Below are 15,689 nucleotides of genomic sequence, written 5' to 3'. Positions count from 1 at the left end.
TTGCACACACAAGTGCTTACATATGCACACACTGTACATGCATACACAAAAATAAAAGAATAAATTATTTAAAGTGCTATGTACATTCTCTGTGTGCTTTGGCGTGTGTGTTGGGGGGAGGTGTTACTTTGTGGGCTATAAGCAGGCTTCCATAATTTAATTTTAATTTTTTGTGACAATTTTTGCCTCATATGACTATTACTCAAGGTGTCCAGTTCTACATGTTCTGGAGCCAAGATTATGTTTCTTCAATAATAATTTGTTGGCATAGTTTTCCTACTTTATTTGGGCCCTTATTTCTCTGTCATCCTTCTCAACCCATATCCCTTCCAACGCTGCAACACCAGGTAGGAGACACAGCTCAGTGGGGAGAGGGGCCGTTGAGATCTTTTTAGACTACTTCTTGCTGATTAGGGGTGTTGAGTTCCTTGGGGCAAGCCCCATCTGGATATCTGCAATTTCTACTTCTTGTCTCTTCTCAAAACCACTTGATAAACAGGCAGCAACAGGAGCATGAACCAGCAGGAGGAGTAGTCTTGCCTTCTTCTCTGGAGTGCCCCACCCATTCCTCTCTGGGTTCTGGCATTTACTCTCTCTCTAGCCTCCCCAGCATTAAACTCTCTTCAGCTGGCAGAATCATGCCCCTGCCAGAGCACTCACAAGGCAAATAGTCTGTTGCTGTGGACAGTCTGAAGCAACCCCGTATCCCACACCTGGGATTATAACAAAAACATGTTTATCTAACATAACTGGCATTTTAAGGACACCAAAATTCTCACTACAGTAGACCACAAGAATGAATGAAGTTATAACTTTACAGTGGCCAAGTAAGTAGCTCCAAGCATCAAATGGAGGACTCAGAAGGATTTCCCATCATGATGGGCAGAAACAAAAAGAAAAAAATTATGACTTCTTATTGTCATCTTACACTCCCTCCAGAATAAGAAACTTGCATTTATTGCTGATTCATTTGTTCAATAACTTCAAAGAAATACTTTTCACATGCCTGCTCTGGACTAGATATTGGTATCTTACTGTATTATTGGAACTGTTTTTTCCTTCCTGAACAGGTACTAATTTTACAACTCGATCCAAGACTTTTGCTGTCTTGCCTGTAGCCGGCAAGGAGAGATCAACCATTATCTTAGCCTTGTCCCTGTGCTCCGTGGTGTCATGGCTGGCTCTGAGCTGTCTTGTTTGCTGCTGGTTTAAGAAAAGCAAAAACAGAAGTAGGTGTTTTGGGGGAGGGTATTGATGAAAATGTCTGAAGTAATTATACATAATATATATTTTTTCATGGTTTTCATGTCTTCCAAGAGAAATTTTACCTTTTTATTTTGTGATTTATAAAACCACATGGAACCCATCATTCAATTAACAGAATAAAGGGAAGGATTACCTAATCTTTAATAATAGCAACTATAATAAAGGATCACATTTATTACATACTCACTATTGGCAAAGACTAAGTACATTAGATAAATAAGTTTATTAATTCCTTAAACAACTTAGTGACAGAGGTAGTGACTATTATTGCTACAGTGTAGGTGTTGCAGGGTGAGATCCAGGACAGGTAAGTAACTTGTGTTCTGCTGCACACAAGCTGTACAGTTTGGCTCTACAGCCTAGTCTTTGCCCCAACCCTGCCAGAGGCCTGTTAAAGGGCTGGATTAGGAGTGCAGGTCACTAATACAATGGTAGCCTAGCATGCAGGGAGCTCTGTGTTTGATTCTGAGTACCTTGTAAAACTGGGCATGATGCATCCCATCTATATAATCCCAGTAATCACACTCCAGAGGTGGAGACAGGATGACCAGTTTAAGGTCAAACTTGGGTACAAAGCCTTGTGACTCTGTCTTGGGTACTTAACTGTGAGACTCAAAGGAAGGGAAAAAAAACCCAAGGCAAACTCTTTGGAAGGAGAAAAGCAAGTGAGACTGGTTTTCCTTAGCAGTGAGAAGTTGCAAACAATCATGTACCGTCTTGATCTTTTCCGCAGAATCCGAATGTCATGTTTGTAGGCACCATCATACACTCTGAGGGGGAGTCTCTAATTCAACTGTTTATGCTGTATCTGAACAGCAGTCAGCCTAGACACCTTGTCTCTCTCCCAGTCCTGGTCACCAGGGATGGATATTCTAGTAGGAAAATTTTGATCTTACTAAAAAGAGGGTTCTGAACTGTATTGTCTATAATGTATTGAACTGCAGTTTTTATTTCATTTAGAGTTTAAACCTGAAGTTCTATTTATATTCCATTTATATACATCCTCACTCTGTACATGCATGTGCATATATGAGTGTGTTTGTATATGCATGTGTACATGTCTATGTGTGTGTTTATGTTTTTACATGTGTTTTGTGATGCACATGTATATTTGTGTGTATGTTTGTATGTGCACATGTGTTCTCGTATGTGTTTTTGTGTCTGTGTGTTTGTACATGTATATGTGTTTGTGTATATGTGTTGTGTGTGGTACTTTAGGGATTGTAAATAGATTATCACAATCTTATATGTCATATTATCCTCTGAACTAGATTATGCATTTCTCACTCTTAATTTAATATTGAATTCCACTAGCTATTCACAGAGTGCACACTAAACCTTGTAAATGCCATCTCTTTTGTATGAGCCTTCAGTAACAGAAGTATATTCTTCCTACAGTATCAGTATATAAAGATGTCCTGGTTCCTTTCTATTCTTCAAAGCTGTCAATATCTGTGGATTTACTTCCCTGATTTTTAATGACATATCATAATTACACCTACTGTTCATCTATTAGGACATTGGTTAAGACATTCCTTAGAGGTCCATGATTTAAGCCTTGCTGCATAGTATGGTACTATTAGGAGGGTAAATCTTTATAAATTACCCACATCTATGAGAGTGAAATACAACATTGATATCTACGAGGTTGAGTATTAAGGGACATGTAATCAAGTTTTGAAAATATCAAAAGTGTCTCATAATGTCTTAAGTAGTTTTATGTCTTTGTGTTGGTCTGTATTCATAACTACACTTTGCTATATGTGATCACATTCTGACATGCTCCTGGTAAATTTCTTGGAAGCTTCCTTTGAATCTATTATTTACTTCAAATTAAAAGCTTCAATAACTTTTGTTGTGCTAACTTGTCTTGTCCAGTTGAAATGTAAAATAAGTTATACTGTGAGACACACAATATGTATAGAAAAATTTTATTAGCCTCCATACTCTATATCCAAAATATTAGCTCAATGTAAAGTGAATACAAAGTCATTAGATATTTTGCTTTCCCTTCAAATCACATGTGCATTTTTTAAATTTACAATATATCCTAACTTAGACTAGTTATATCTGAAGCAGCGTGTGGCTGCTAATGTATCAGACAACACAAACTTATGTCATAACGTTAGTGATCAGTGTGTGAGTTTTTATATCATCATTTATTAATCTGTAGACATATTATACATATTCCATTAAATACATATCACCTCATGCTTGAAAGAGATATGAATGACAGAAACACTTTTACATTTAGGCCCTTGTTGTAAAATTTTTAAAAAGTCTTTTGATTTGACAAAACAACAGGAAAAAAGAGCGCTTCTTTTTTCATCAATACAGAAATAAAACCAGAAGACAAACCTGAATCCCAAGCTAAGGATCAAAAGAATACTCCTATCTCTTCCAAACACCAAGGACTACGCGTGAAGAGAACACGAGAAGACAGTGTTCTGGGAGAAGGTAAACACAAGACAGGGCAGACCACTGTGGAGCAACAGTGCTTCCTCCTTCCCTGATGTCAGGTTAAGAAGTGGTTTCATTTACAGCCCTTTCTTTGTTTTTGTTTTTGTTTTTTTTCATTACCTTTTCTTAATTAAATAATACCCCAGTGCAGGAAGACACAGACCCGTCTCATTCTCTCAGCTAGGAGCCAGTTATTTGAACTGACGTTTATATATCTTTTCTTAGAAAAAAGATTATTGGTTTCACATTTGAGTTTGTTTAACAGAGAACGGGGAAAACCAGAGTATAGGCATATAATCTTTCCCTTAGCTGTTGCGGAGCTGCCAATTTGGCAACATTATTGAGTTTGGAAAACAGAGGGTGTAGTTGCCAAATGCCCACTGTGCAAATTAGATTTAGTGTAGAACCCTCCAGAAGTGAGTCAGAAGTGAGCAACCCTGCTTGCTTTTTTTTTTTTTCCTGGTACTGTCAGCAGCATGTATCATTTGCTGTGCTGTGGTGTGTCCTCTTACGTGTTCCCCAGTTAAGTCACCAGTAGAACTGAAGAAAAGCAGAGAAAGCTAAGCCTTTGCCTCAGACAAGAGGCTGGCTTTTAGCCTACTTCAGGGTGCACAGTAGGAGCACAATAACCAGAGCATGTGGGCTTGCCAAGTGTGGATGCTGTGTATAACAAATATTCACATAATTTTCATGACTTTAAGACATTTTATAACAGATGTTCTAAGTAGAAAAACAATGTATTTTTTCCTAAGAGTCAAATGAAATAAAAATATTTTGTAGTAGAAAAGGAGTACTGGTTTTGGTGATTTTGAGTTCATGTGTAACTAAAACATGTCAGTCTAAAATTATATGTGATGAGATGTTCAGTTCTGTGCAAGCAGGTGAGTGCATATATGTGTCCCCGTGTCTGTCTGTCTGTATACTTACATGTACACATAACAGCTTGTTTGACTGTGCCATTTCTGATAGAAGAAACATACTTGTTAATTTTTTAAAATTAGCCAGCTATATTGTATAGTCCCTCAAACTATACCCAATAATAATAATAATGAGAATAATAATAATAATGAGAATAATAATAAAGAGAAATAATAATAATAATAATAATAATAATAATAATAATAATAATCAGTAGGAATGAAGTGGGGATATGGTAGTATAAAGACAGAAAAGGACACAAGAATTCTTTGCAGATTCCACAGGAAGCCATTTGGATCTTGGGTGCTTTTCCACCGCTTAAGGAGGAAAGCTTCTTCTCCATCATTGCACACAGATAAAGGGTTTGTTTGAAATTGCCTTCTGACTCAAGCAGCACATCTTCAGCCACATTCTTCAGCGACTGGCTGGGGCAATGTGGTGCTAGCATGTAACCTAATATGGTTATCTATGCGGCTCATAGTCTCCTTGCTAAAATTAATGTTATTAAATGTTCCACAAAGACTGGGTTTTATGGGGCAGTTTATTAATAAATTATCAGGAATGAGACAAGAAACCGGGCTTCTGGGGGTCAGTTTAGACTGCAGAGATGGAAACATCAAAGAGGCCATTTTATTAGGACATCCAAGTTAAAAATAGATGTGTTAGCTGAGCCCTCCCTGTGGATCATGCTAGATTTGTTTCCTTATCTTCCAAGCTTTGTCTAGATCTTCAAAACCTCATTTCCAAAACGGACTAATTGTTAAAAAGCCTGAAATAAAGTTGGTTTTACCCCACTGTTTACATGACATTTTAGTTTTCTGTTTCCCTCTGTGTTTTCAAACTTTTAGCATTTACTAATAAAGTAATTGGCTCTCTTGCTCACCAGTGCCTTCCTGCCCTAAGGACTCCCTCAGTGCTGAAGATCTTTTGGACGATGGGCTGTGTCTTACTCCCAAATTTAGATACTAAACTCATTATGTCATGGGTGCAAGAGTGGAAAGGAAGGGTTGAAGTGTGAAGAATGGGGGCCTTAGAACACACACTGCCAAGGGTTTCGACACGCTGACGCCATCTTTCCAGTTCATATATAAGGCTTCTTCTCTTCTACTCAGATTTAACAAATCCTCCTTGTCAGATGGCGGAGCAGGAGGATGGGGCAATTGAGGGCATGGAACCACGGAGTCTGACAGACTGAGTTTAGTTCTGAATGCCCCCTTTGACAGATTTTCGGTCCATGAGCTTCACAACTAACATCCCATGCCTTTCCGTTTCCCAATTGATAAAACTGTCATAATACCACTGCTCATGGGTAAGGCTCTGATACAAATTGTATATCAACTAAGACAATTAGTATCAGCAAAGATCACAAGGACAAAGCATAGCATCCAGTGAATTAACCATGTGCTGTGTATTGTCTCGTTTTCTTATTCCCACTCAGCATCCACTCAGTTTGGGCTAGCCTAACTTCTTGGTAGTTTGCTCAGGCACTCTTCGGACTGAATCTCTAAATGCCATGCATTTCTTTTTCACACACAGCTCTCCCTAGTCTGTCTGTAAGGGGTTGGCGCCCCCTCCCCCATGGAGTCAGTATAGAACACACCCACATGAAACTGAATTCTCAACATCTACTATCCTGATGTGGCAAGAGGGAGCAGAGGACTGGGGTGGAGTGAGGGCGGCATGCCTCTGGATCAGGCAAAGGCAGTCTGCAAGCAGTAGCTGATTTTGTTGTTGTTTATTTGTTTTTCTTTCAGAAGTGGGTTTTTAAAAAGAGAAATGGGAAAGTCTGTGTTAGGGTGAGTTCTGAAGTCCTGATTTAGACAGGTTAGGCAATGTAGCCAATTTTTGATTGTTGGACCTTGGTGTTTAGTCTCAGGAATGAGCCAGTGACTGACCAATAAGGGACTAGAATTTAGGCGCTAGCTTTAGGAATCTATTCTAACAGTTTAGCAAGGGCGAGGTAAGGGAAAGCGGCAAGACCTGTCTGCAATGCGTGGGCCTGCTAGAGAGCCCTTCACTTCCATATTTAAACAAAAAAGGAGTGTTTTTCTTATTGGATTAAGAAACACTGAAGTTGTACCTCCAAAGCAGAAGCTGTGGCCTTGAGAAACTCTGTGTATGTGATTGTTTCTTTCCCAAGTAGTGGCTCTCTGCCACAGCAATGTTGTCCCTTCCATGTGGCAATTACCATGGTCTTGCAGAGATGAGTCTCAGCTGTAAAAGTAAGAAGCAATATGATTCAGCCACTCCCTCACTGCCAGAATTGTGGGGACAGCTAGTTATATTTGCTTTGAGGAGCATTTGAACTGTGTGGAAAAACTTTCCAACCAGGACTTGACAAAGACAGATCACTATTGATTGTGTGTGGAGACAGAGGACTGGAACGCTATTGATGCCTGATATCCAGCTCACAACAGAATTTTTTTGGCTCAAAATGGCAAGAGTATCAAGACTTAGAAACCCCAGCTGGGCGGTGGTGGTGCACGCCTTTAATCCCAGCACTCGGGAGGCAGAGGCAGGCGGATCGCTGTGAGTTCGAGGTCAGCCTGGTCTACAAAGGGAGTCTAGGACAGCCAAGGCTACACAGAGAGACCCTGTCTCGAAAAACGAAAAAAAAAAAAAAAGACTTAGAAACCCCATATGATGCTCTTCCTTGTCTTTGCTACACTTTGGTGAGAATCTAATAGAATGATTAGTGAACTTTAGTGGTCTTCTTTCCACCACATTAAATATTAATTTACTGCATCATAGAGCCCCTTTGTGTAGTCTCAAGGAGCTGTTATGGGCTTCCCTGTCTTACATCACAGTTTTACCTTTCTTTTTAATTCATTTAACAATATCTTCAATAAAGCCATATTTACTGTTCTGTGGCATATTTCCCCTTCCCTGTCTTTACCTTCAGTGACAGCATTTCCTGTATACAACATAGACTGCCTTTCAATATGTTCTTACATGTGTCCACATAACTAGCTTCTCCCCTTTCTCCCAACTCAATTTGAAATATTTTTCAGATTCTTTTATCTAAGAGTAGATAACATTCCCCCTGTTGTCTTTTTAATGCAAGAATACTTATGTCTATTTTATTATTTGTATAAATTTATATCTTCTCTAAGTATAACTTCTTTTGCCATAGTAATTATTATATTAAAAAGCCACTGGTAAAGAAGGAGAGAGATTTCTCCAAGCCCCCAAGAAAGGGCAACTATATTTGAAAACCGCTAACTACTAGCATCTCTATATGCTATTTAAAAGGGGGATTAAATATTTCCTATTTTAAAAGCACTTACTTTCTTAAAATAACTTCAAAATAAGCACTGACTTGAAAAGTTCTATTGCCACACAGTATCACATATTGTATATTGCCTAGAAAAATTATATTTCCTACTCAAATAAGGATATAACAAATAATTTAGTTATATCAACTTACAACACATTTTGAAACTATGGGATATAGGCAGATGTAAATTAAAATTAAAAAAAATAACACTGGAGACCATTTGTGCATAACATTAGTATTTAAATCTGACCCCTTTCTTTTTAAAATTACCCTGGCTTAAGGATTGTGTTAAAGTACCACAAAGTGAATTAATATGAAAGCGAGGAGGATGTAGTTAGGTAGCATGATTAAAGTGGCTTATATATGTGATTAGTTTTGAGGAATATTACTGAAAGATATGATGAACATATTAAGAGATATATTTACCAAACAATTTAAAGAAAAACTTTCATATAGTGGTGCATGGTGATATATTTATGAATATATTTTGCAATTACAAAGACCTGTCAGCTTATTTTAATGTAATTTCAATCGCTTTATACAATGTCAAATATGCATAAGATGATTCTAAGTTTCATCAGAAAGTATAAACCAATGAGCAGAGACAATCTTCTAAAGTAATTTAAGTAAATTGGGAAATTTTAGGATCAAGCAGAGAGGTGAACTTGATGGTACTACTCTTAAGACCATGTGATACTAAGTATATACGGGTACAAAAATGGAAACAATTATATCTATCTATCTATCTATCTATCTATTGATCATCTATCTATCTATCTATTGATCATCTATCATCTATTATCTATTACATTTTAGGTAATTTAGGTTTAGAAAAATGGCCTATGATAAAAGCAAAATCAAAAAGAACAGGAGAGAAATATAAGGACACATGTACGAAAATGACACAGCAAAACCCATTATTTTGTATGTTGACGTGAAAACATTCATAAGAAAAACAGTCTACACATGGCACAAGCCAATTAGACTATTTATAATATTTACTTATATATATATAAACAATAACTTTCACACAAAGGAATAGAGAATCTAAGCAGAACACGAACAATGGCATTTATTTACTATGCGTACATTCTCTAACATGAAGGCAAAGTTTCCAGCCTTTCAAACAAATAATAGAATAGAGTCTTTCTTCTACCTGACCTCTGCTCCAGACTCCATGAGTCTCATATAAAGCAACTCTATTGAGAATTTAAGTGGTTCAACACTGAACACCATACATAGAATCAGGGCAAGAAGAAAATATAAACATTTCAGATTGTGGTTGGGAGCCAGAGGACAGTCATTATTAATTCTCACGCTGTTAAGACAAACAGAAGAAAGAGAGAAAGAAAAAATAAATAAATAAAAAAAAGAAAAAGTAAAGAAAGAGAAGGAAAAGAAAGAAAGTGAAGGAAAAGAAAGAGAGGAAGGAAGGAAGGGATGAAGAAAGGATGAAAGGAAGGAAGGAAGGAGTGAAGGAAAAGAAAAAAGGAAAGAGAAAAAGCTAGTGAAGGACACTCAGAGCAAGCTGCACAAGTGAGAGGCATACCATGTTCTTGCTGTTATAGAATGTTCTGACAATCACAAAAGTGTAAGAGAGCTGAAGAGGTTACGTTAAGTGTGCATGCACTCAGAGGGTCCTCAGCGCAATGAGTCCTTGTTTTCGTGGCGCAGGGATATCTCCTGCCTGTGTTTTATCCTGTTCTCCCTGAAGCATCATCACACCTGATGGCAGATAGTTAGAAGCACAGTTGGGTAATCGGAAGTCATGTTTCCATCTTAATGGAGACCCATCAACACGACAAGATGGGAAAGAGGCGTGTTCATTCATGTTTTGATGCTCTCCTGCCTTCCCTAAAACCCAAACATTCAGCTGAATGCCGTAGGAGACGTATCTGTTATAAATTCATTTTTTTATCTAATTTGTCTGAGATCTAAGCTTCCTGTGGAGGTCTAAGATCAAAGGCGCTGATTCCTTCTGATGTCGGCAGTGACATATAATGTGTGCTGACTTAGTTCTATCTATAAGCTCACAGTGGGAGGTGGTCAGCCTCCCTGGGCACCTTTACACTGTGAACTTTCATTTCAGCTGGGGAGTCTGTCAGGTATACTGCTGATTGGAGTTGCCATGTAAATAATTCATGGGAGATTTTTTTAAAAAAATGTTTAGGGGCTTGCAAAAGCAAGTCAGGCTTGCATTAATCTTCTATGAATAGACACAAACTTGAAAAACAAGAGCGCAGAGAGATTTCCAAGGAAGGTCTCTCAAAACCATGCTAAGCACATCTTCAATGGGTTCAGAAAAGGTGACTGTAGTATTTAATTCCCCAGTTAGGTAGTGTTATTGGTTTTGTCAAGGGATTAAAATTTAATATCCATTTTTTCTTTTAAAGTCTGCTTCTATAGGACCATTTATTATTCTTATTCCTTGTTCTTGGTTTTGGTTATTTGCTGATGCTGATGAACCATCTTTTCCTCCTGGGGAGAACAGTTGTTACAGAGGTGATACTAAGTCCAGTACAGGCCACAAGAAGGGCCACTGTGATTGTGAAAAGTTGGTAACAGGAAGAGTTCCTCCTTTGAAGGCATTTGGAATCCTGTGAGGAAGAAAAGACCCCCATATAAGTGAAAATGGCCAATAATAGGTATCAGTATAGGTCCAGTGAGATCACCCACCCAGTGTGCATTGAGCCGTCAATCAACGTGGCTGAGGTGTTAGGAAATGCTTCTGGACGCAGTTGTATGCCCTGTAGAAATGTTAGCATAACCAGGAAGTTCCTGGTTCTCAGAAAGAGAATCACGCTATAGCTAGGTGACCCTGGTAGATAAGTGGCAGGCACAAGTCTGGAAAAGGATAGAGAAGATATGAAGAGCATGTGCTTCTCAGATATTAATCCACGCACTGTGGAAATAGTATGATCAACATGATGTCTTCTCAGTCCTCCCCTGTGACTAAAAAGCATCATTCATATATTCATAGGTGCAATTGCCTTCATACATCCTCACATCATTTTTCAAGCCACTGTTAGACTGCACTGAGGTTGAAACTGTTATTTTGTGCCCTTTTTTATGATAAAATAAAGATGTGCTAGCTGTTTTCTAACAAAAAATGGCAGCTCTCAGTGAACTGGAACTGTATAATGTACCTGTTAATAAAACATAATCTCCAATGGGTACCAAAGAGTAAGGATTTGCAGGGGAAATAGAAGATAAATGGGCATAGTAAATGCACAGGACGGTGCTACTATCTACTTCCCAAAAGTTTAGACAGATCTCTCATTTTGGTAAAAAAAATAAGGCACATAAAAGGTACTATTTCACATACATGATATTGTTCCATGCATTCGAGAATAATACAATATTATGCAGCTAGATGCAGGAGACGCCAAGTGACAGCATGACCATCGCACAGCCAGCTTCCAGAGGAGGAGAGTGAACACACACCACGACTTCTTTCACTATTATATGTGTTTCTTATTCTCTGTGATTCTTCTCATCGTTATACAGTATTGGGGGAGGGCGTGTCTTAGCTTCCCAGACTCTGTAGAGCCACATACTTGAATTCTTCCATAAAGTCTGTTCCTGCTTTGTTTGTGGTCTTAGAAAGTTACTTAACTTGTGCCTTAACTCCTTTACATCTGAAGCAGAGATAACAACATTCCGCACATTAGTTCTTTTAGGGAGGAAGTTACATGTGGAATTAGTGTGGAACATGTGTTGACTTTTATAATTGTAGCATGTGTTAATTTAGATTATTAAAGCAAATTTGGGGGAAATTACTAGTTCTTTTTTAATTCACATACCTTAATACACTGTTGGTTGGCTTGATGCTTAGCCTTGGCTGTGAGATGGTTTTTTAATTTGAACCATGCTGTAACTAAAAGTACGTGTTAATTTAATAACATCATATGAGTGTTTTTTCTTCTGAGAATTATATAATCATATTTTTGTTACATGGCTAATATCAATTAGAAATTGAGTAGGAAATATAGTACTTTTTAAAGGAAAATATTTCTGAATGTATTTTAAAGTTGGTATATTGATGTCATTGAATATTTTATTCCTTTACTATGCTATCATGAAGGCCAAATATATAACTCAAGAAATCAACTGATTGAAAACTATTATGTTTCTTTTTATAGACATGAGAATGAAGGTCATGCAGGGAACTCAGAACCAGTTTCCCCAACACTCAATGGATGGAGTGTCCAAAAGGAAAGTTAGTCGCCGTGCTGTCCCAGGGGAAGGAGCTACACACGCCCAGGGGAGTCCCCACATCACCTGTGTTCCAAGATCTCTTGCTCAGCAGCTGACGCTGCAGGAGCCTGGGAACTGGAAGGAGGCCCAACAGCAGTTGCTGAGATACCAGCTGGCAGGATGCAATCAGCTGCTCCTGCTTTGCCCAGACCCCAGGCAAGAGAGGCAGCAGGGTCAGGAGCCTAGCCAGCTGAACAAAGGGAGTGGCTGCATGGGGCTGTCTCAAGAGAAGAGCGCTTGTGTTCCCAGTGAGACCTTCTGCCTCCACACAGCTCCACCAGAAACTCTCCAGTAACAGCTGTGGGCGTGGGACACTGTGGGACATTTGTATGAAAAGGAGAAAATGTTAAAAATTGTTTCTACATTGTAAATAGGGGAGGAGAGGTCTGATCTGTTTAGACAACTCAGAGAGAATGTGGACTCTCGGCCTTTCGACTTTAATATGGAAGACTAGTCTCTTGTGCCTATCATTGATTCTACCAAATTCCAGCAAATAATAGGCTCTCAAGTACTTGAGGCTGTTTTCCTGGGTCCAGACTTGTTGCTGTGCAGCCAACTTAATAACTGTGCTGTACAGAATTTTGCCAGTGAGAACTGCGATTAAACTTCTCTCAGAGTGAACAAGCCCAGTGCTTCAGGTTTGAATTATGGAAGACAGGTAGTAGCTTAGTTAGTGGAAATTGTAGCGTCCGTGCTACAGAAAGTCTCAAAATACATCATACACCAAAGCCTACCTTCTAACCAGAATCAACTTCATGAATGTTGCTCATAGATTTTATTTCGTGGTTTAAATTCCATCATTATTGGGAGCTTTCTGCATTACAAGTGTTATTATATGTATGCCATGAGTGCTTATACAAGAAAAATGATGGTAACACAGGCTTTGTTGAGATTTCAGTTAAAAATAGAGATGTGAAAATACTAGATGTAGGAAAATTTGTTTATATGCTATAGTTACATTTTACAACATTTATCTTTTGGGTTGGGCCAAATTTACAACTCAAACAACAAGGTCCTGGAAGACTAAACAGAACCCAATGCTAAAGTGGATTAGTAGCTCAGTTCTTTTTCAGAGAACTGATTTTGTTTCCCAGCAAAAGGAAATATGAGGGCTGCCAAAGAGAATAGAAAGGACATAAATTAGGTGTGCTCTCTTGAAGCTCTGTTAGGGGGACAAAGCAAAAGGCAAGCCAGTGCTTTTAAGAAAGGAAGTAACACACTCATATATTTGCACAGCATTCATCTCTACTCAACTAAAGAATCCTTTAAGTGCACTTTTGTCTGGTTCCCCGAAAGTCTCTTTATTACGTGCGAACACTAAGCACAGATAGTAGAAGTAAGGAGAATTTCCTCAAAGAGATGCATTCATATTTTTCCAGAGTATAAGCCAGGATTTTCCACTCTCCAAATGGATAAGGAGCTTAAGGAGCTGTCCTGTGACTGAGATAGAACACAAGAAAGAAATTCCATCTTCTTTTGCTAAGCTTAGAAATAACATCCATAGGAGGGGAGTGTATAAAGTAGTCATCAACTAGAAACTATATTTCTTCCCACCATCAGTTGACCAGAGATGTCTCAGCCTTTCCTTTTTAAACATTCTCCAAGTATCTCATGAAACTTTCAGTTTTTTAAAAGTTTTAATTAATTTATTCATATTACATCTCAATTGTTTTCCCATCCCTTGTATCCTCCTGTTTCTCCCTCCTTCCCGCTTTCACCCTATTCCCCCTCCCCTATGACTGTGACTGAGGGGCACCTCCTCCCCCTGTATATGATCATAGCGTATCAAGTCTCTTCTTGAAAGCCTGTTATCCTTCCTCTGAGTGCCACCAGGTCTCCCCATCAAGGGGACGTAGTCAAGTAAGGGGCACCAGAGTTCCTGTGAAAAGTAAGTCCCCACTCTCCACTCAACTGTGGAGAATGTCCTGTCCCTTGGCTAAATCTGAGTAGGGGTTCAGTGTTTACTGCACATATTGTCCTTGGTTGGTGCCATAGTTTGAGCAGAATCCTTGGGCCCAGATCCGTCCATCATAATTTTTTTCTTGTAGGTTTCTAGGACCCTCTGGATCCTTCTGTTTCCCAATTGTGAGAAGTATGGGAGAATGGAGAAACTTCCAGTTTTTAAGACTACCTTGTCCTGAGGTGGTGACCCTTCCCTGTGCCTCTGTACTGACTACTTAGGGAGGAAAAAGGGATATTGAATCTGATGCTCCCTGGGAGAATTAAGTCCAGTCTGTATGCCTGCTGAGACACTATGAGGCAATCTAGACTATAAAGCTTTACTCCAAAGATATAAGCTAGCTGTCTTAGAATAAATCTTTATAGGTATCTTGGGGCAAGTAACAAAGGTGTTTTTAGAAAAAAAAAAAGTAAGCAGAAACTGAAGCAACCATGACACTCGGTTGTATGTCAGCCATCTCATTCAACTACCAAGATTTCCATTTGTACCCATTTCTGCACTCTAACTTTCTCCTCCTCCATACCCCCCATGTGGTTCAGGATAGTTTTTGTGGGAGGTAAATTTTGAGCTGGTTCTTTTTTACTGCTTAAAAAGAAAAAGATGGGCCCATGGTGCAAATTCAGGGAGCAGGAAATGAAGCTAAATTCATTCCTGCCTTAGAACAAGCCAATCAAACACAGTTCACTGTAAGCCAGCCCTGAACTCTGCCGTCTATGAAGGTAAATGTTTCTCAGCTACTCCCACTAACCAAATAAGCCATGGAATAAACATCTTTTTCCTGTATTATTTCAAAGAACCTATTTTTCTTGCTCATTTCTAATGCTCAATATATGATGTTCCCTTCCTCCTAAGAGATTATTTTACTAAAGCTCTGGGGATTTAAAAACATTTGAGACCAGATTTTAAGAGATGCTCATCACAAACAGCAGTAAACATGTGAGGAGATACAAATGTCATTTAGCTTTACTGAGCTGTTTCAAAGTGGATGTGTCTTTCAAAACATTTTATACACAGTGAATACAAGCAATTGTTAATTTGTCAAATATATAAAACATTCATAAATAGTTTTGCATAGTAAAATGAAAAAGGAAGCCAATGTAGTTTGTTCCACCTTTTCATGCTTCTTGCATAGTGTTCAGGAAGGTTCAGCCTTCAACAGATGTCATATCTAGTAAACAGACTGAGCCAACTCTTGCCCATGGTACTACCAGTGAATGTGCCAAAAACAAAGATGCCTTGAGCTCTCTCAGGTTCTTTGTCTTCCAAAGGTTACTCAGTTGAATGACTCCTACCTGTCCAACAGTGGAATTCCAAATGCACGGAATTGCTGTACATTAAAATGCACACAAAGTATATCCATAAACAAAAGGGAGAGACATTATAAGCCACATGCACTTATTAATCTACTAAATTTATTGAAAAATATGTATTTGTATTAACATTAAATTAATTCTGTCATTTAAAGTTTGCACATTTACTCCAACATGTGCTTCTCATATTTAAAATAGTTTCAGTGTCAATTTTAGAAAAGCAATAAGCAGGAGGAATTAT

General features: G+C 38.4%; 1 protein-coding gene across 6 annotated transcripts in view; it reads left to right on the top strand.

Moving 5' to 3' along the window:
• Positions 1 to 14,632, top strand: part of PKHD1 (PKHD1 ciliary IPT domain containing fibrocystin/polyductin) — a 443,479-nt gene extending 428,847 nt beyond the window's left edge. For 5 of the 6 annotated variants that reach the window (XM_084755074.1, XM_084755077.1, XM_084755075.1 and 2 more), the window contains 3 exons: positions 1,071 to 1,229; positions 3,604 to 3,723; positions 12,064 to 14,632. In XM_084755074.1, coding sequence (XP_084611200.1) covers positions 1,071 to 1,229; positions 3,604 to 3,723; positions 12,064 to 12,473 — 689 coding nt within the window. In that variant the 3' untranslated portion in view covers positions 12,474 to 14,632. Of the gene's footprint in view, positions 1 to 1,070; positions 1,230 to 3,603; positions 3,786 to 12,063 lie in introns of all 6 variants that reach the window. The other variant, XM_084755078.1, reaches the window with a different exon arrangement.
• Positions 14,633 to 15,689: the final 1,057 nt, after the last annotated feature.

The sequence above is a fragment of the Acomys minous genome, assembly GCF_964271855.1.
Source record: "Acomys minous genome assembly, chromosome: 13".
Classification (NCBI taxonomy): domain Eukaryota; kingdom Metazoa; phylum Chordata; class Mammalia; order Rodentia; family Muridae; genus Acomys; species Acomys minous.
This window is presented reverse-complemented; position numbering and strand designations above follow the sequence as displayed.